Source organism: Pangasianodon hypophthalmus, chromosome 11 (assembly GCF_027358585.1).
Source record: "Pangasianodon hypophthalmus isolate fPanHyp1 chromosome 11, fPanHyp1.pri, whole genome shotgun sequence".
NCBI lineage: Eukaryota > Metazoa > Chordata > Actinopteri > Siluriformes > Pangasiidae > Pangasianodon > Pangasianodon hypophthalmus.
The window spans coordinates 12852380-12873341 of record NC_069720.1 but is presented as its reverse complement, the minus strand read 5'-3'; the positions used below and the strand labels follow the sequence as shown (position 1 = coordinate 12873341).

Genomic DNA, 20962 nt, shown 5'->3' with positions numbered 1-20962 from the left:
CTATAAACAAATCTATAAAAGGGTATAGTATGACATGTAATTCTTTAATAAATTTAAAAAATGTATAAGTTGGAAAACTGCTGTGCTATAAGAAGAATAAAACACTACAACAGGTTCTGTTATGGGAAAATAATCAGCTTCGGGTTGATAACAGCAACTCTGCTTCATTGCACCACTTGATCATTTGCCTATATCAGCACAACACAAGAAGTGCTTTATTCCTTACAGCTTAATGTTATTCTCTCTCATCAGGAAACCGCAGATTAGCCAGATATTGAATTTCTTGCTGATCGTTAGCATGAATCATAGTAAGAAATCTTCATGAGTTACAAGAAAGTCAGTAGTCTGAATCAATGTAGTCTTTATCAAGTTTCTTAACAAAAAATAAGTATAAGAAGAGTGAAATATTCATCTGTCCTTTTTGTTCCCACCATCCAACAAAGTGATTGAAGCCAGGCTTCGGCAGCAATGACATATTCCAGAGACACATTTTTTTTTATTAGGTCAGTGATGTGTTAAGCACATCTTAGCTGCTCATCGGAAAGGAGTATGTAAGGAATATCGGCTTCAGTAGTGAATACGAGGGATACTAAAATGAAGAGATCAAACTCCATGAGCTGTAAGATCACAAATCCCATTCTGAATCATGTTAATCACACCTTGTAGAAGTGCAGGTGTCTACTGGAGTGAATACTACACCATTATTGATGCCATCTGAAAAATGTTTAAATATATTCCAGTACGGTACGATGCATATCTCAATACTGAAACACTGGAAGATTGTCAGTGGTGGAAAGGCACTGGCCAAGCAATTGAATCCTAAAAGGTTTAATCTGCACCATGAGAGAGCTGTTCCTTTTTCTTTATGGAAAGCAAGAATGCATTCTGTGTTGGTCTCTACATGGGAATCCTTGGAATGGATGGAATGAGCTGAACCCATTTGGCTGTATACACAGATGTAAGGCTCTTGAGAATGTTGGAATGCTGCAGGAAGAGTTTGCCACCTGCTGGAACGCCACTGCAAGGGAATTGTTGCACTGGGAATTGTTGCAAATACCCGTCGCTGCAGAACCAAAAGTTCAGGATTCTGGACCTGATCCAACTGCTCAAACATGGGTGAAGTTGAAAAAAAAGTCCAAGAGGTGGAGTTTGGATCTGTTCCAACTCCTCATACCTGTCCTACCATTTGGTCCATCTCTGCCTCAGCTATGAGGAGCTGGATCAGCTCCAGACTCCACTCCCTGGACATTTGGTTCGACTCCACCAGGAGTGGAGTCTGGACCTGATCCAACTCCTGACGTATATGTCCAGGGGCAGAGTCTGGTCATTATCCAACTCCTCCTACATTGGGCAAAGATGACCCAAAAGTCCAGGGCTTGGAGTCTGGACCTGTTCCTACTCCACCAACCCCAGCACAGTCATGGGGATGGAGCTGACTCAGGCTGGATAAGCGTGTTGTTCCATGTTGTAATGTCTCATGGGTTAGGATTATAGGAGGATTTGGATCAGATCCAGCTCCACCTCCTTGACTTTAAATTTTGGGTAATTTGTTCTACCCGGAGCACCAGGTTTGCAGTGATCCTTCACCCCTTGTATTACAGAATCAATCATCGAGTGCAATATGGCCAGAGAGAATTGAGCAATTAAATCTTGCCGAGATGGTGACGACACCACCGGGATCTGGTATCGCCTGTTCTGCACGTTTTTACCACGCACACCTGAGCGGAGAGTGCAAGGCGATAGTCCCCATGCCTGAAAGACAACCATAATCCATCTGGCTCCCATTAGCTAGTATAACTCACTTGACAATCCGGTTGTTTGTATCAGTACCACAACATACCCCAGGGCGGCTTGACTCCACAGAGAGCTTTCAGTCCCAGCACCAGCTGATTAAACCCACTCCACTCTGCTGTGTCTGGAACACCTCAAGAGTAGGCCAATCTCAGATTAGATCTCAGCCTTAAATCAGTATGCCATCAGGAACATTAGCTGCATTATGGGCAGATCTTAAAAACAGAATTTCTCCGAGCCAGCTAACTCCATGTTTATGTCTCAGACACTCATGTTTCGAACATGCAGGAGGGATTGTGTTACCAGTATGATATGTGCTGCCCTGACATCCAGAGCTCTCAATGGACCACTACACACATGTGTCGAAAGCACAACATTCGCGTTTTCCCAAAATAATATAATACTGCTCAGAGAACACCTGCAGATAGTTATTTCCAACCATGTCCTACAGAGAAGGATTAATCTCGTGTCGCTGATACTGAAGTCAACAACAGTAGATTAATCATTAGTTAATTTAGCATGAGAAAATTTACTGAGCAGCTCCAGGTGAAACGTTACGATAACATTAATTCCCATATGAGTGCTAGGGTTTAATTACTTCGTTGTTCTAGTGGTTCCTAGCCCTGGCCCTAAAAACGACAAATTGTGTCATTTTTAATTCTCTGCCTAATTAATTCTGACTTTAGGTATCAGTTTTCATCTGGTTTAGACCTGGTTGTCATCACATTTACATGATTGATCCTCTCTATGGGAGTTCTGCAGGGTTCAGTTCTAGGGCCACTCTAGTTCTTGCTATATGCTAAATCACCATGTTTCGATATCAGAACACTTTATGTACTTCATGTACCACTGCAACACTGATGGCATTTTTCTCTTCCTCCAACCACCTCTCAAGTCTGTCAGGAGAAAGCGGATTGTGTAATATGTTCTCAGAGATCTAATCATGTTTATAATATTGGTGCTGGTTCCCCAGTGGTGGACTGGACTTTAAAATGTACTTGTTGACAGGATTGATCAGCCTTTAGTAATTTATCATCTCAAGACAGAAATACAGTTTGCTCTGTTTTTACATTTAGTAGGTTTGACTGTTTCAAATATTTTGCTTGAAGGAAATGTTTTTTTTTTTTTAAGATATATTTGAAGCACATTTTAAAGGGTTCTCTATACCTGGAAATGACTAGATCTAGATTAGGGGTTCTCAACTTTTTTGGCCATTTTAAGGACACAAAATTCTGACAACCACCTCCAATAATTCCCGGTGGGAATTAGCAGATATTAGAGGACTTTTACTTCAAAAATTCATAAATACATGCACAGTCCACAGAAAGCACCAATTGTATTTAAAGTGTGCCTCTCATCTCGGCTTTCAGATTGCTTTGATTTGATGCACACAAGACCACTGAGCCCTGCGCCCTATAAGCAAGCGCTAGCAAATGCCTGGGTTCGTTGGAGGTTCGTTAGGAAGCTTCATGTATTGCATTTCACATGATATTTTCACACAGTTTTACATGTTGCCAGTGTCTGGTGTAAAGGCCAATTGGATTAACTAATAGTGTAGTTACACCTGACCATCACACCCATATGTGCCTGTTGAACATCCCATTCCAGAGGTTTTTTAGAGCATGGCTGTGGGGATTTGCCCATTCAGCCACCTGGCACGTGGTCAGCATTCTGATTCATCCCAAAAGTGTTCAACTCAATGGAGTTGAGGTCAGGGCTCTCTGCAGGCCACAGTTCTTTCACACCAAACTTGACACACTTTGTCTTCATGGACAAGATTGGTTTAGGCCTCTTAGTTCCAGTGAAGAGAAATTTTAATGCTACAGCATGCAAAGACATTCTAGACAATTATGTACTTCACACTTACTGGCAACAGTTTGGGGAAGGCAACATATAGAATATTTTGAATGTCTTGATAGTATACTAACATACTGGTACATTGTCACACACCTATGAGCCAAACTGAAATCCTACAGATCTAAAAGATGAAGAGAGTCTTGTTCAGACAGATAAGGGTGGTTTTCAATTTGGTAGCAAATCAGACCCTTCTGATAAACTCTCATAGCCGTTATTAGCTCCATTTTAGTTACTGAATATTGTACTTTAAGCTGAATAATGGTTTGAATAATAAGCCGGGACTTTCAGTACGTTTAGAATCTCAAAGCACAATAAAAAAGATTTAAATCTACATAAAATTGCCTAATAAGTCCTAAAAGCTATTTGACTGTTGCTTTATTTCTATTATTTATTCTCTAGAAACTGAGGATGAAGACCTCAAGGGAGAAAGGAGGTAAATAAGCAGAGAAGAATGAAGCACAAGTAAACATCGGACAGAAGATTTGGCAGGTAATCGAATCTATCCGACTCCCTAGTCCTCCATTTTCATTGCACCACCACCAACACATGTCAAGTAAATAAACTAAAAAAAAAAACAGCCTGGAATTTCCTGTTAGTTCACACGGCTTGAGTTAGCCAACTTCGGCACAGGTTCATACTGCAGCTGCTCTTCGTTTTCATTTTCTCAGAGTCATAACTCTCCCAAGAATCTAAAGCGCAATTCAATTAGTTGACATGAGTGCAAAAAAATGTAGAAAACACTGTAGAATCTTCACCCACCCAAAGGAAAAGTCCCTGCTCTAAATTAACCAGTTGTCCAAATCTAAGGTATTTTCATCATCAAATAATCATAGAGGACACGGTTATGTATCTGAAATGGTGTATATTTTATTCTGTGAAACAAAGGACCACATAGCAAGCATTGGCATCTTCAAATAAACCCAAGCTTTTCTAGTGACTATTAATTTCTGAAATCTTTTTAAATGCTTCCAGTTACACATTTGGAGTTATTTGTTTTTTATAAGACAAATATAACATGTAATATACATTATGTACTTATGTTTTTTAAATGCATTTCAGTATGGTGATTAATAATTTGGTTTGTTCGTCGTCTAGAGGCGAGGGAATAAGGCAGGCCGAAAAGAGCGCAACCAGCGCATGATCGGTGGATCGTTTGCTTTGACATGACCAGGCATTTAAAACACTCACATTTTCATAAAGAAATAAAAGAGTTAAAATGAGTTTACAGGTATTTCAGTACACAAATAAAAATATACAAACTATTGCACAATGGAGGTAACGGAGATGAATACAGCACAAGTGAGCATCTAATGAAATGTGAGGCTTCATGTTATTTAGCTCCCAAAAAAAAAGAGAGAGAGAGAGAGAGAGAGAGAGAGAGAAAAAAGAAAATACAAAAACTAACCAAAAAAAACCAAAAAAAAAATGCAGCCACACTGAATAAGAGTTTAAGACGATGTAAACTATTAACAGAACCCTACATCTTTCTGTACAGAAATAAAATTTAACAATAGAGTTTAAAATATTTTCAGAGGAGGGTCATCTGGATTTAGAAAAACAGTCACTCCAGACGAATACAGTAACACTGTTAAATTAATGCTAAAGTAAGTGTGACGTTGCTGCTTCTGAGTAGGCATGTGCTGATGTTGGAGCCGTCTAACCTTGAATTCTGGATTCTGACTGATCAGAAAATGTTGATGAATTTTCTCTAACAGCAGCTCTAACAGTAGTGCAGCTGCAAATCACAGTTTTATATCAATGTGATCATTCTAATACATTATTGTTTCTATAGTAACAACTTAGACAGGGTTGATGCTCCTAAAAACGTATGTAACCATTGTTATGAACTTTTCTGTAAGGAGATGTCTATGGAAAGAGTCTCCAGTGTCAAAATTTTGTAACGGTCACTGGTAAAGCTGTAACTTTTCCAACAAATCCTCAAGATAGAAGAGTTTATGTTCTGAGGTTTCTTTAAGAGAAAGGGAAAGGGTTAGGGAATGACTGTTTATAAAAAAGTAAGTGACAACAGGAACATGTTTTATGGATGTACCACAACATTAAATAACTCTAAATGGATAAAAAGTACAACATGCCATTCTTCAATAAATAAAAATTATAATTGTTGGCAAACAATTACAAACGAAAAAAACCTTAAAGGTGTGCTGTTATAGGACTTTGCATCACACCACCTGACTGTTGATTATTTTTCTAAATCCAAGTGTTTTATTCCTTACCTTTTGTATAACATTATGGATTTTCTGCACATGCCTACTCACAAGAAGAGGGGAAAGGGGGAAAAAACATCACACTGATCGATGAAGGAGTATTACAGGAGCAAACCAAAAATATTTGTCCTTCAGTAGGCTACGTTACAGTTAGCAGGTGATTCTAAACAGCACACTGAATATCAGTGGCACCTTTACTCGAACTCTGGTAGTCCCTGAACCGAGTTAATTTACTCACACAGAGGACTGCAGCTGACGGGTGAACAGTTAATGTTCTCAGCTCGAGGAAGTCTATAAAGTCCATGTGTCCATGGGGAGAAAGTTTGAACAAGAACAAATTCACTTCAACAACTCAAAATATTAAAACCACAGGTTTAAACATGGCAGACAGCATACGGTTCAAGTAAAATACAGGAAAGTTTTAGTAAAAGAACTCAGGAAACGTCTTGATTAATACTGAAAGGGTAAAGCAGGGAAATGGCAAAGTTAGAAGAATTTGTTCATGTTTCTAATCACAGTCTGGAAGATGATCAGGACTAATATCATTACAACATTTCACCATCTTTAGTGGATTGTGCTTATGAAGAACAAATAAGCTTTAATTTGGAAAAACGCTAGGCGTGTCAGTGATCGACAGCAAATTAAAACAAAATGAAAACGACATGAGCGGATTATTTCACAGCCTCTCCTCTTCACTCCTGAAGTCCTGTGCAGGTTCAAGTTTTACACATCATGAGCTCATGAAGACTCTGCTAACAAGTTGCAGAGCTGAACTGGCAAAGAAAATTCGAACCTGCGCAGGGATGGGAGCTCTGTGTGTGTGTGTGTGTGTGTGTGTGCACGTGCCAGACCTACAATACAGCACTGCTCTCTGAGTGAAGAAAGCATCAAATCAGGTCTAACCTGCATGACTCATCTCTGCACATCAGACAGACACAGAAACAGTACGGAACATAAAAGGAAATGATTTGTACATTTACTTCTCAGTCTTTCACACTTGGCAAGAGCAGCGCTTATTATGATTCCGCAAATCCTTTTTATACGATATACTACACCCCGGTCACGTACCACGCAGTTCAGCTCAGAGCCTGTGACAGGGAAATTGATTAAGAGAACCAACTACAGACGTAAGAAATCATGAGTATTCTCATTTTAGCATTTTTCTTCAGAATGTGAGTTACAGAATTTAAAGAATGGTCTCATATCAAATATTTTCCTCTTTACCCCAGATTTAGTCCAGAAATGATTGGTGTCTGATGTTTGCTTCTGTCTTTTTTATATAAGGTTAACCAAAAGGCTGAAAGGGATTGGCCATTTGGTAAATTTGACTATACACTCCCAGGCAAAAAAAAAAAGGCCCAAGCCCATAATGGCAAATATTAAGCTTTTCATGGTCTTAACAACAAATCATTAGTCAGAAAATGAGCAAGAATTAAACAAAAGCACTCCTGAGATCTCCTGTGCTGCCATTTGCTCGTTTACTTTTGCTGCAGTAACTGTTTGGAGAAAAGCTAGAAACTCAAGTATATAGTCTTCTTGTATGCAAAGGTAAAATCATGATAATGATTAAAATGTTTGATGTAAAATTCAAACTAACACGTGTCTGAGTGTACAAAATGTCCCAAAAATATCTTCTGGGATGTTTTTTTTTCTTAAAAGATTAGTCATTACTTGGGTATCTGTCACACCTGATGCAGCCCATCAAGGAGCACAGGGCTTCAACATTTAAAGAAACCAAAGGGAAAAGCTCTCATACTAACTTCCGTTATCTATCTGTTTAATTCTTGCTAATTTCCTGACCAATGATTTGTTGGTAAGACGATTAAAAGCTTAATATTTTGCCATTTGGAGCTTGGCTCTTTTTTTTTTGCCCAGGAGTGTATAGGACGCAGTTATAGAAGGGATATTATTTATAATCGCACTATCAGCTGTCACCCAGATGAGGATGGGTTCCCTTTTGTGTCTGGTTCCTCTCAAGATTTCTTCCTCATGTCGTCTCAGGGAGTTTTTTTTCCCCTTGCCACCGTCACCTCTGACGCTTGCTCATTAGGGATAAATTTATAAATTTCAAATTTATTCGGAATTTATATATTTCTGTAAAGCTGCTTTGTGACAATGTCCACTGTTAAAAGCGCTATACAGATAAAATAGAATTGAATTGGTAAGAGAGACGTCTCGCTCCTGAGTGCCGCAACAGAAAATCGTTTGCCCCATCAGGAAAATCCAAGGGAGCAAAATGATTCCAAACTATGCCAAAGAAAAACTTTCAGATGTTCCCAAATGTCCCAAACCACATCAGCACCTCTGTGTGACCTCACTGAAGGCCACGATGTGGACAATATTTACACAAAAGATTTTTAGTGATATAAGTGTCTATTACACAAACACACACAAAAAAAACCTAAAGATGCAAACAAGAGACACCAAACATGTCTTTGGGCTAAAGTGGGAACGTGCGTGAATTTTATTTTTCCTGATTAAAATCACTATGGATGGCCCTGTTCACAGATTCTCTCTCTCTCTCTCTCTCTCTCTCTCTCTCACTCTCTCTCTCTCTCTCTCACACACACACACACACACACACACCTTAAATAAACTATGTGTCAGAGTAGTGCAGGTTAACTCAGTGCATGTAGAATGAACGAGCCCATTCACATAACACGTGGGTTGCCCCATCGTTACATTAAAATAAATTTAAGACACTAAAAACGTTTTCTCTCACTCGTTCTCCATCGCTCTCTCTCTCTCTCTCTCTCTCTCTCTCTCTCACACACACACTCACACACACTTTCCTTTGCTGCAGTGGTGTAAAGATGGTGTGTGAGAGGGAGGAGCCGGCATTCAGGTGTTGTTCATCTCAGCTTTGCTGAGCGCAATGGCTAGTTCCAGGTCCTCCTGCTCCTGCTGCCTGAGTCTCTTCAACCTCTCACGCTCAGCTCGCTCGCTCTCGCGCTTGGCCCACTCCATCTGCTGCGCCTCATTCCCAAACTGGAGGACGAGAGGGGGAGAAAAGAGGAAAAAAAAAAAAACACACAACACAGTGGAGCATATGGTTAATGCTGACACAAGCTTCAACAACAAGTCAGCATGTATAAAAGACTCTGACACACAGATTTGTGCGAAAATAAACAGCATTGGAAAAGCTAAAATGCGAACACACACACACACACACACACAAGGACAAAATTAAATTAAAAAATGCACTAGTATTTCTCCAGTTCCACCTTCTATCTACAGCGACCACCAAAAAACATTTAAAAAACCCTCTGCAGTAGGATGAAATATTTTTATATTAGCAGAGGTAACAACACTGCAAAAGTAAATTCTAGCAGGCAGAGAAAAAAAACAAAACAAAACCTCTGGCGTTTAACAATGAACAAAACGGCTGTTTGTTTCAAGGAGAATTTATTTGTGTTTGGTCTGACTGCTACTTTATGTAATATCCACTCTATCGCCATAGCAACTGGTCAAAAAAATGTAAATGCCACAGCTAATCTGTAAATATTGGCACCTCAGCTTTAGTGCCATAGAGTGGATGCAGAAAATATCACGATTGTCACATGATCCCAGTTTCACATTCGAACACAACCAAAATAGAGAATGAGCTAAACTGGTGTACACTGTTTTTAAAATTTTTAAAACTGAATGTATTAGAAAACCAAACCCCAGACCAGAAAATTGCGAAATACATTATGACCGTTTTTATTTATTAAATGCTCTCATTCTTAATAAACACAGTGACTTGCATAAGTATTCTACCTCCCTTGAACCTTTCCACATTTTGTAATGTTACAGCCTGGAACTGAAATGGATGTGATTGGGATTTTATATCATGAAACTACCAAAATAGCCTATAATATTGGTTGCTCCTCTCTTTATTTGGTGACTGACTTTTGGTGGATGGCCTCCTCTAGGCAGAATCACGGTTGTACCATAGTCTTTCCATTTTTTTTATAATGGATTTAATAGTGTTTGGCAGGATTTCCAAAGTTTGGGATTTTTTTTAAAATAATTTTTAATTTTCCACAACAGTGAAGCATGGGGGTGGTAGCATCATGGTGAGGGTTACTCTTGGCCTCTTGGTTGCTTCTCTGACTAATCCCCTCCCTACCTGGTCACTGACTTTTGGTAGATGGTCTCCTCTAGGCAGAGTCGTGGTTGTATCATATTCTTTCCATTTAATAATGGATTTAATGGCAGTGTGCCTGATGTTTGTGATATGTGTTTATAACCAAACCCTGAGTGATACTCTTCCAGGACATTGTTTTGATAGCTTCTTGATGTTTGTGATGGTGCTTGTTTAAGTAGGTTCTCTAAGAAACTCTGGGTTCTTCCAGGAACAGGTGTATGTATATTGAGATCATATGACAAATTAATTGCACACAGCTCGACTCCATTCAACTCATTCTGTGACTTCAGAAGGGTACTGGTTGCACCACAGCCAATTTAGGAGTTTCACAGCAATGGGGAGTGAATACTTATGCAATCGTATGTTTTTTAACTGTAGATAATTTTGGAAACCCTAGAGATATTTTCCTCTTATTTCAATACTATGGGTTATAATTTATATAGATTCACGACATAATCCCAGTTAAGGCCGTTATATTTCCAGATTGCAACACTACAAAACGCATAAAAGTGTAAGGGGGTGAATACTTATGCGAGTCACTTTACATTTCTGCTTACCAAATTTTCAGATGATCTTACCTTCACTTTCCCACTCCCTGTAAGAGAAAATTAGATCATACACACACACACACAAAATAAAAAACCACTTGAGAAAACACGTCACACAGGACTGACTGAACTTCACACAAAGGGCAGGATGAACATCGAACAGACCACTAACACTAATGACACAATAAATCTTTAAATCAAGTTTTCTGAAAGTAATAAACTCAAACAGGAAAATGAAACATGCACTGATTTCAAAACGGGAGGCTCCGAAACGCACAAATTCCATTTCCTTTGAGAACAGAAACTGAACAAACAGGATGGACGTGAGAAGAACATGCACATCAGATTATCTGCAGAATAAAAGGAGTGTCACTGAGGAGAACGAGGTCACCGCTGCACAGAAGTGTGAAATAAAAACCATTATACCACTGAACTGCTGAATTCTAGATTCTGAATGTCAGATTCTGAATGTGTTGATTCAGTTCCCGTAACAGCAGCTCTGACAGTAGTGCAGCTCCAAATCACATGCGCTCTTCTAATACGTTATCGGTTCTTTAGTAACTTATACATGGACTTGGGGAAATTTTCTGTGAGATGTTTATATAACAATTTTTGACAGGAGTCTCCAGTGTCAGAGCTTTATTATGGTCAGAGAGTTTTCCGATATTGGAAAATCTCCTCAGTAACATGACAATCTGTGTTTTTTGTCTTATTAACGTCATGAGAGAGAGAAAACAGAGAGGCTAGTGAAGGAACGACTATATCGTAAGCGATAACAGGAACTAAATTGTTTTGTGGATCTTACGCAATATTAAACATAACTATATATCAATAAAAGTAAGATGTGATGTCCTTTAATAAATAAAAAAAGACGCTAATTTAATTATTGTAAGATTGCTGTGGTATAAGAGGAATAACACTCTTTCTGATGTGCTGTTATAGGAAAATAATCAACTTCAGCGTGGTAACAGTAAGTCCGCTTCACCACACCACTCTGTTGTTGATGATTTTCCTACAACAGCACAGCACAGCACAGAGTGCTTTATTCCTTACATAATGTCTCAAAAAGACTAAAAGACACTTTCTGGCAGAGGTGACCATCATTATTATTATTATTATTATTATTATTAAAAAAGATGGAATGTTTTTTTTTTAATTACAGTACATTTAGCAGTAATACTGATGGACAAATGATAAGTTTAGCAAGCACCGTGTCCCCATTGCATGCACAAAAGACAGGAGAATGACAGCTGAGAGAGATGATGAGTTATAAATAATGAGTGCACAAACAAATCCCATGCTGAGAAATCTCCAGGCTGAGAGCTGAGTAGTGATACTGCTCCTTCCTGTCAACCAGTCACCATGGAAGCGTCTCCAAAAGCCCCCTACTGCCAATAACCCAAACCATTAGCAAGCCTCAGTGTGTACAGGATAAACGTACAGACGACCTTTTCATTTCATCAAGGTCCTGCCTTATAACTGTCATGTTAAATTATGCATGTAAATGAATTGATAATAATGAGATTATGACAATAGTTTAGACTTTATAACCACTTCTGTTGGAAAAAAAATATCTGGAAGACGCTCTTGTCCAAAGCAACTTAAACATGAGGGAAAAGGCCATGCTAAGGGACTAACAGTGTCAGCATGCCTTGGGTCCAAAATCTGATGTTTACTTTAAACATACCATTAAAACAATGTTTTAATGCTATGCTTGCCTTAATCATGTGCCTGCTCACCATTCAGCAATACGCTGTCTATTAGATTTATACCACAGTGCTGTTGAAATCTGGATTCTGATTGGTCAGAAGGTGTTGATTCATTTTCTATAAGAGCAGCTCTGACAGTAGTGCAGCTGCCAATCACAGGTTTATATTAATGCACTCATTCTAATATGTTACACCAGACAATCACATAAAATGTGTAATCGTGAATCATGATATTGTGAAGTTTTCTGGAAGGAGTCTCCAGTGTCAATGCTTTGTAAGTTTTCCGACATCTTCGGGACTATTTCCCGTATGTTCACGGAGTCAGAATCTCACTCGATATAAATTTCAGACATGTGGTGATGCATTTTGTCTGTGGATAACTGGAATTCCTTTTTACTAAAAAAGGACGACAAACATACAATTTTGTTATGTTAGTTGCATAAAAAGTTAATTTCCAACATATAAATGGAAAATTACATTTTCTCCTGGTTGTACCTAGTTAAGTGTTGACAATTTTTACTTGGATTGAGAAGAAAATACGGTAAGAGATAAAGCTCTGATCAACAGTAACCCATTTTTCATCGCAAAGAAAGTCAAATTTTTTGCCCCAGGAAGGGTGGAAGTAGAAACCTTTCCTGTCAAAATGCCCCAAGAATCAGTGCAGCTGCAACACAACCAACTACATTTGCTGGGGATTTTCCCCTCTCTCATCGTTCTAGATCATTTCACGGAGTTGGTTAATCTCAAAGAGTAATGGCAATAGAGATGGAGAGTAGCCAGCATGAGGCAAGAGCATAGACTGAGCGCTACAGAAGCCAAATGGTGTGGTCTGTTCCAGAAACCTCACTAGAAAGCAGAGAATGTTTGAGGGAACAAAGAAAAAAAAAACAAAAAAGAAAAGAAAAGGTGGACTGGACAAGAAGAGTAGTATCACTAAGCTCAACTTACAGAGCTGAAGTCTGCAAAACCCAAGGAAGAATCTTTAGTGGCTTTACTTGAAGCAGATGGAGCAAACGGATCTTTGCCACTAAACGGGTCCCCGAGCCCCTTTTTACTCTGAAACGGGTCGTTGGCATCAGAGCCGAAGGGCTGGAAGGGATCGCTCGACTTGGCTGAATCCACAGATCCGGATAGGTTAGTTGGAGTGCTTTTACCTGGAAGAGTTCAGAAATAAAAAGACTTTTTCCATTTTAAAGTATTAGACAAAATGTTAGGCACATCCACCAACAGCAGCAACTTATTGTACAATACACCAGGACGATTGGAACTGAGCATTAAAGTGGATGGTAAGTTTGTTGGTCAGACCACGAGTAGGGTTTTTATGGTGTCACGGTTTCACGGCTAGTCACATTGTGATCAGACAGTTACCTCCATCCTGACTTGTGACTCCACAAAAAATTCTTACCTCTGTCCCTCTGGATGCTTTGGCTGTGTTTAATCAGTTACTGCTGTGAACATGTAACACTGCTACCTCGGCTGTCACTCCTAGCATGTTTCTAACTTTATCATACACGACAGCTACCAAACACACAGAACAACATGTACTGCTGACCACAATGAAACCAACAATGGTTTGTTTTTGGCTAGTTAAATTCCTTCTCACAGCCAGTCTTTCTTTAAGCTTGTAACATCAGCATGGTAAATACTGACGGCGTATAGTGTTTATTAAAAGTACTACAAAAGGGATCACATGACCCCCGTTTTAGCCTCCAATTTCAGATTCTTTTATTTGTTTTTAAAGCCCTTCATGGACTTCCTTACATCAGTGATGCACTCAAACCATATTTTCTGCCTCCACATCTCTGAGATCTTCAACTCTGATGTTTTTAACTGTTTCACAGTCCCAGCTAAAACATCAGGGGTTGACTGGCACTACCCTGAGATTGTGGAACATTAGGTCTACTCCCACTGTTACAGCTTTCAAGTCAAAACATTTTACATGATAGCTTTCTGACATTTTAAACTGGATGCCTGTGTTACTGTGTCTGTTTTTCTTCCTATGCTTGTGGCAACTGTATGTCTAACACTTTGGTTTGAAAGTGCTTTATAAACTGCTCTTATGGTGAGAGAAGGTGTGACCATATTTACATGTGGCTATTTCTCCTGGAAAGTTGAAGAGTCAGTGTTGTATTCTGCTTGGACATGAGACTTCAACACCCAAACAAATCACCATCCACTTTTATGCTAATTCCTATTCATCCTGGTGTGAAATTTGTTGATGTTATACAATAAAACACTGTCATTAACAGATGCAAGCTTGTGCTACAATCATGAAGCTGTTGTACTGTTCATGAGCTGCACGTTATTCACATTTCCTTTTCGACTGAGTGAGTGAATAAGAACTGTGCCACACCCTGATCTAGAAGCACACTTGTTTTTTAGTCAGGGGACGACTGTTACTCTTCTTACACTGAACCAGGAGGGAAAAAAAGACAACAAAAAAATGGCAAAATGATAAAATATTTAAGAATGTACCGATTACATGACAGTGCACATGCATGCCTTTATGACTAATACAAAGCCTCCTCGAAAGATTAACCCCCCCTCTGAAAAAAAAACCCACAATTGTTTCAGTCACACTTGTGGTGTGCCAATAATGCCACTTCAACAACCAGCAGGATGGCACAACATAAAAAATAAGTTATTTAACTTTTAGTTAAATAAAGTTATTTAATTTATGTCTCATATTTTTAGCCATCACACCATTTATTATTAGACCTTGCTTAAAATGAAGAAAAAGTGTAAAACGCTGATGTTAGGCAATTACACAAAACAAAACACACAAAAAAATGCTTACGTGTAACACTTGTTTTTTGTGTACAATTGGCACAGCATCTCTCATGAGAACTTTAAACTGGTTCTTGGTTCCCCTTAAAGGTGTTAACCGCAATGTGAACTGGGCTGTTATTTATATTAGACCAGCAATCAGTTTCTCTCTTTCAGTAAACGGAATAGCTAACCACAACGCCGAGCTCCACCCTGACAGCTCAAAACCAGCAAAAAAAAACAAGCACGGCTTATCATTGCTCCATTCACACCTACAATACAAGGGCCTGCGAATGTAACGCTCCGACGCTCAGAAAAGACAGTTAACATACGGGAAAGTTTTCTTCAGCTAACACAGCATGTGTGCATTTTTTCCCCGTACGCAAAAAAAAATTAAAAAAAGAATTCATTGTAGAATAATGTAGGGGAAAAAAACATAAGAAATAAAATGGGAATAAACCTGGCTTAATTAGACAAAACAAATTCTATAAAATATTAGGATATAAGGATATTGTAATATTTTAATATCAAAATTGCAATAAAATGTGAGAAATTAGCTGTGTGAGAGTTTGTGGTAGAGAAGTCACCCTGAGTTTAAAAAAGAAAAAAAAAAAAAAAACACACACACACACACACACACCCATACACACACAGAGGAAGTGGGGAAGGGCGTGGAGATCAGCATAATGCTGCCAGTGCAGGCAAACCGCAGATGATTTGAAGCGCTTGAGTTGTAACCGTACCCCTTTTAATATACCAACTAAACCTCCAAGTCTAACCTCTTAAACACCTTCACAACAATGAACATCTAGGAACAAATAAAAAGATTCTGTAGGAAGAAATAAAAATAGTTCAATATAAGGAAATAGAGGTTTCACTACTTGAGTGAGCTACACTGATTCTGCAATTAAAAAAAATAAGGTTTAGTTTTTAATTTATATACAGACCTGCCATGTCCTAAGAGGAATAAAGCATTGGATATACTGTGTGTGTGTGAAAGAGTGAAATGTTTACAATTCTCATTCTAGGAAAAAGATGTTATGTACGGCATTTAATAATAAAGTGCACATGCAAAATTTTCTAGTGTCTACATCTCAGCTAAACTAAATGAGCCACAGCTTTTTCCCCCCAAATGCCTGGTGCTTACCATACAACCCTGTATGCACACACACTCCAGGTTCAGTGGGTTTGACCTTCATGCATCTGTGCTGACTGGTGCAGGACAGCAAGTAGTGTTTTTACAACTATTTGTAAAGTGTTAGATTTGATACTTTGTTGTTGGTCTACTTAATTTAATTAATTTTTTGGATGAAAACTAATAAATATACTGACTTTCACTATAAATGTGTCTAATGTTTGCTAAGTCAAGTTTACCGTGACCGAAAGAAAGGCTGCATCTTTCAAGTGAGAAGATCAAATTGAAACGAGTGAAGCTAATGTGAGATTAAGGGGGTTGGGTAGGGAGCCTCCCAGCTGATCAGTTAAGATCAGAGAGTCCAAAACACATACGCAACTGTCATTCCTTCCTGATTCACTCATTGGCTCCTCTGCCTTTTTTTTTTTTTTGGGGGGGTGGGGGTGGGGGTTAACTGGTAGCACTGTACTCTGATGTTAAAATGCGGCACTCCTGCGTAAATGCTGGCAGGTGTATCCAAACACCATCTACTCATCCCTAAACGAAAGAGAGGAATTACTTACAGAAACTTGAAATGAAGAAAAAATCCCATCATCTATAAAAGTTTTACATGCAGTTATAGAGAGTCTTTTGTTTAAAATTTTTTAATTGTGTTATGACTTATCTTAGATTTCTATAAAATGTTGTTTTAATTATTTTGTAAGGAATTGGGGAATCAGGTGACTGAAACAAAAAACCCAATATGAATCTATTCTAACCCTTCAGTTCCTGTTTACCTCAAGGAAGAAAAGAAAAAAGAGCTGCATATCACTGTGATTAATCTTCATCTTGGTAAACTGTGAAACTGTGTGTGAAATGTGGGCAGGTTTTTTTTTTTATTTTTCCCTCAGGTACAACTGTTGAAAAACTCGCTTGAAAAACACACAGAGACTTAGAATGAATAGTGTACTGAAAAAACAGCACTGTGAGACCGAATGTTCACCACTAACTTGTATACCTACCGCTGGGAGGCTTGGGCCGAGGCGGTATGGTCTTCTTGGGCGGGAGAGCTGGAGTGTCCTGGTTTTGGTTGAAGGGGTCGTCGGTGAAGCTCTGCTGTATGAATGACAGATAAGAATAAGAGGTCAGACTGACATATCTAGAGGTTAAGAGTTCACACACTGACCAAAGGAAGAGATATTTCCTGCATCAGTCAGGTTTGAGGGTGAGACAGAACCACAGTTACCAGAGAAACAACAACTTATTAGAACAAGTGCTTTAATAATAAACCTGTGATTGGGAGCTTGCACTACTATCAGAGCTGCTGTTGGCAGACAAAGAATTAACACCTTCTGGCCAATCAGAATCGAGAATTCAACCTCTGATCATACCTTTGACATCTGACTGAAATCAGCAAAGCCACTGTTGCTGCCAAAAGAGCTGCTTCCAAAAGGGTCCAGAGTCCCAAAGGGGTCTGCAATCAGAGATAAGTAAATATAATCCATGTTTACATACTATATTATTATATAGTATATATAATGTGTGTGTGTGTGTGTATGTGTGTGTGTGTATATATATATATATATATATATATATACGCACTGTATATAGCTTTGATACGGGGTCCTAACTGAAGGCTCACTCTTCAATGACCTTGCCTAAATCTAATAAACCTTCTACTACAGTTTGAAATTCTCATGTGACAAACAGGTTACGGAAAAACTCAGAGCCTCTCTGCTGAGCAAAACATTTCTGCGTCTGCCTCAAGCATTCAAGTGACATTCTTGTCTTGCTTAGACCCATGTTCTTTGTATGTTTTTTTTTTCCTTCTAACCACTACAAATAGAAAAAACACAGCCATGCACTTCCTGGCATCGCTGTATAAATGCTGTAACAGAACATGTTTACTGAAACAGCAGAGGAATGTCACATCCTTTTTAAGATTGGCAGAGCACTCGCGACAGGGCGGTCAGGATGCTGAGCATGGGAACTCGTTTAACAGCATCGTCTCGCTTCACAGCTTTTCAGAGGCCTGTGACGGGGGCCAGAAATGACTCTGGGGCTAATATGTGTGAAAACAGCCACCAGTTTACTGCTGTGACTTTTAGAAGAGAGCTGGGAGGGATTACACACAGGTTGGAAGTTTTAAACGGTTTAAATGGTTATGTGAATGTGATAAGGTATGAAATGACTCAGCAGAAGCACTGTACCTGAGCCTTTGTGTTTGGGGCTGGTGGAAGCGAAGGGGTCGCTGCTTGAGAAGTGATGAGACTACAAAGAGAAAAAAGAATTTATTGGCCAAGTACACTTTAGACTGCACACACTGCAATAAGATTTTAAAGGCAAGGACATAGACAACGCGCATTTTCTAGGAACATTGAGCTGCTAACATTGCTAGCAAGAAAAATCCCAACACACAGGGAAAAAAAAAACTTCAGAATTTTACAACAAACACCCTAACATGTGGCAGACTATGCAGCTCAATGCTAATAGCATAAATGATCAAATCTGAGTGTATTAAAAATTAAAACAAGTACATGTAGGGTCTGCAGTCCAGTTCATGTTAAATGTAATAAAAATTCTAAAGTGTAGCCTACATAATACAAACTTTAAGCTATTAAACGAAAAATGCAATGCACGAAAAAAAACTGCACAATTTTGCACAGATTCCGCTGATCACGAGATCCAGTCGAAGATACATGCGTCAACACTATGTTAGCTCAGACGGTGTAACACCTCTGCTCTGAAACGCTGGATTTTCACCATGTTGTTTAATTTTCCAGTGGTTCAATTTCTTTTCAGATGTACACCAAGGAACATTAAGAAACAGCGAGGCAAGTATGGCAGTGGAGGAGTGGTCGAGTGCCACTTGCTGTTCGAGGGGAGTCTTGGAGAAGCAGTGAGTAATTTCATGAATGCATTTACACCTGTGTGTGATTAATGATGCACTTTTTAGGTGCTGTGTTTGTGAAGTTCCGGTAGTGCCGAACGAAGCAACTCAGACAGGGTCTTACAGAGCTGGGGTGTTTCATTTCAGTAACAGTTTATTTATACTGAGAAGTTTCCATGTTTCCATGCTGAAAAGTGCGCTTAAACAACAATAAACAGATCCACACTCTCTCTCACGCCTGCTTTCTCAGTCCTCTTTCTCCTTAGCCAGTCCAGTGTGCCGTACCTAAAGAAAGCAGCTCCTCCATTTTTCACTGTCAAAAGCCAACAGTCACAATTCTTGTTTTCTTTGTAAAACTGTAAAAAGCTGCGGCTAAGCTGTAAACACTGGCAGGGCTGGGAACAGAAGTGGATACTCAGTAGCTAACTGTAAATAAAAAACCTGCACAGAGGAGAATGGTGCACAGACAAATACTGCATCTCGCTCACAATGCTGTCAGTCACACAGTCGTCATATGTATGAGGCAATAAGTCCAAGTGCATGAGGAAAGAAGCTTTCCTGGTTTCTGTTGGTTTTGACACACACTGAACTGAAAATCCTGCCGGAGAGAAAGAGTTCAAATACTCGGTGGCCAGGGCGCAAGGGGTCAGGGATGATTTTTTTTTTTCGGTTCACTTCCTGGCTCTGGAGGAGAACAGGTTTTTTGAGGGAGGACAGGGTTCTGAGTGTGAGCTTTTCAGCCGACCTGACAACACTTCACAGTCTGATCAGCTCACTACTGGGTGAGGAGCTGAACCACACTGTTATAATGACTACTACAGGTGTAAAACTCAGCCTTCCACACGATTTTATACATTAGCAGCATTCAAATCCAAATAATCATCTTACAGTTAAATGACACATTAGTCACTTAACTTACATGAATTAAATCAGCGATCAACATGAGCAGTTATATCTATCATTTTTATTTTATTGTCATGTTCCAGAAAGATTTTTTAAAAAATCTTTAACTGTGAAACATCACGAGTTTGCTTTTTTTTTTTTTTTTTTTTTTTTACACAAAGAAATATCGCAATCACATAGTGTAGCAATATAATTGCAATACGCTATTTTTGTTCATATTGTGCAGCCCAGTATGTTTGGAAAGCACAGACCAGACATTTTTCAGAGTGCACAGTGATGGTAGGTCTGACATTTAAAACTTATAAATGGGGGATTACAACATTGATACCTTACTTTAGCCCATTAAACAACTTTAGCTTAACTTTAGCAGTCAGTTATGCCTATGATGGTGATTCAAATCAAATCCATCTGGGGTGTGGAGAAGATTGTGATAAAATACACATAATCTGTGTCTCTCAAGCATAAATCAGCTGCTTGTTTCAAAAAAGGCCCACTTTAGAGCCCAGAGTAGATTTTCCATTGGCTTTTTTTTTTTTTTTTTTTAACTGGCACAGTGTCAGAACTAGTGACTTTCCCTGATTACGATTTATCATTAATCCAAATCTCAACTATCATCCAGAACAGATAGATAATAAAACATCTATAGCCACGATGGAGGCTTGGGAGTGGGGAAGAGGTCAGGAACTGCTTGTTGGCAGAGTCAACTGCAAAAACTCAGCTGGATGGTGGAATTTTAGGTGACTTTAAAGATTCATATTGTTAATATTATTTGTAAAGACATGCCTGTTACAGAGTTTACATGTAGTGTTATTGATTGAGCATTCGACCCTTTTCATTTGGCTTGAATCCAAAAAAAAAATTGCCAGATTGGAGCATGACAAGTTTACATTTGCACAAGGCCCACCATTTTCTTCCTGCTTAGCTTCTTTTTGTTTTCAGCAATCAGAACTACTACTACTAAGTGTCTAAAAGACACACCCCTAAATTTTATGTGCGGCTAGATTGCAAAACTAACAAGAAAAAAAAAAAG

The 20962-nt window shown here is 38.9% G+C and overlaps 1 protein-coding gene across 4 annotated transcripts in view; it reads right to left on the bottom strand.

The window, feature by feature from the left end:
- Positions 1 to 4490: 4490 nt before the first annotated feature.
- The window catches only part of eps15l1a (epidermal growth factor receptor pathway substrate 15-like 1a), a 37101-nt gene continuing 20629 nt past the window's right edge, over positions 4491 to 20962 (bottom strand). Inside the window, exons 21-26 of one of the 4 annotated variants that reach the window (XM_026930666.3) lie at positions 18350 to 18410; positions 17531 to 17613; positions 17162 to 17255; positions 13255 to 13413; positions 10560 to 10597; positions 4491 to 8861 (exon numbers count right to left, since the gene is read on the bottom strand). In XM_026930666.3, the coding sequence (XP_026786467.1) occupies positions 8715 to 8861; positions 10560 to 10597; positions 13255 to 13413; positions 17162 to 17255; positions 17531 to 17613; positions 18350 to 18410 (582 nt within the window). In that variant the 3' untranslated portion in view covers positions 4491 to 8714. Of the gene's footprint in view, positions 8862 to 10559; positions 10598 to 13207; positions 13414 to 17161; positions 17256 to 17530; positions 17614 to 18349; positions 18411 to 20962 lie in introns of all 4 variants that reach the window. The other 3 variants (XM_026930664.3, XM_026930665.3, XM_026930667.3) reach the window with 3 other exon arrangements.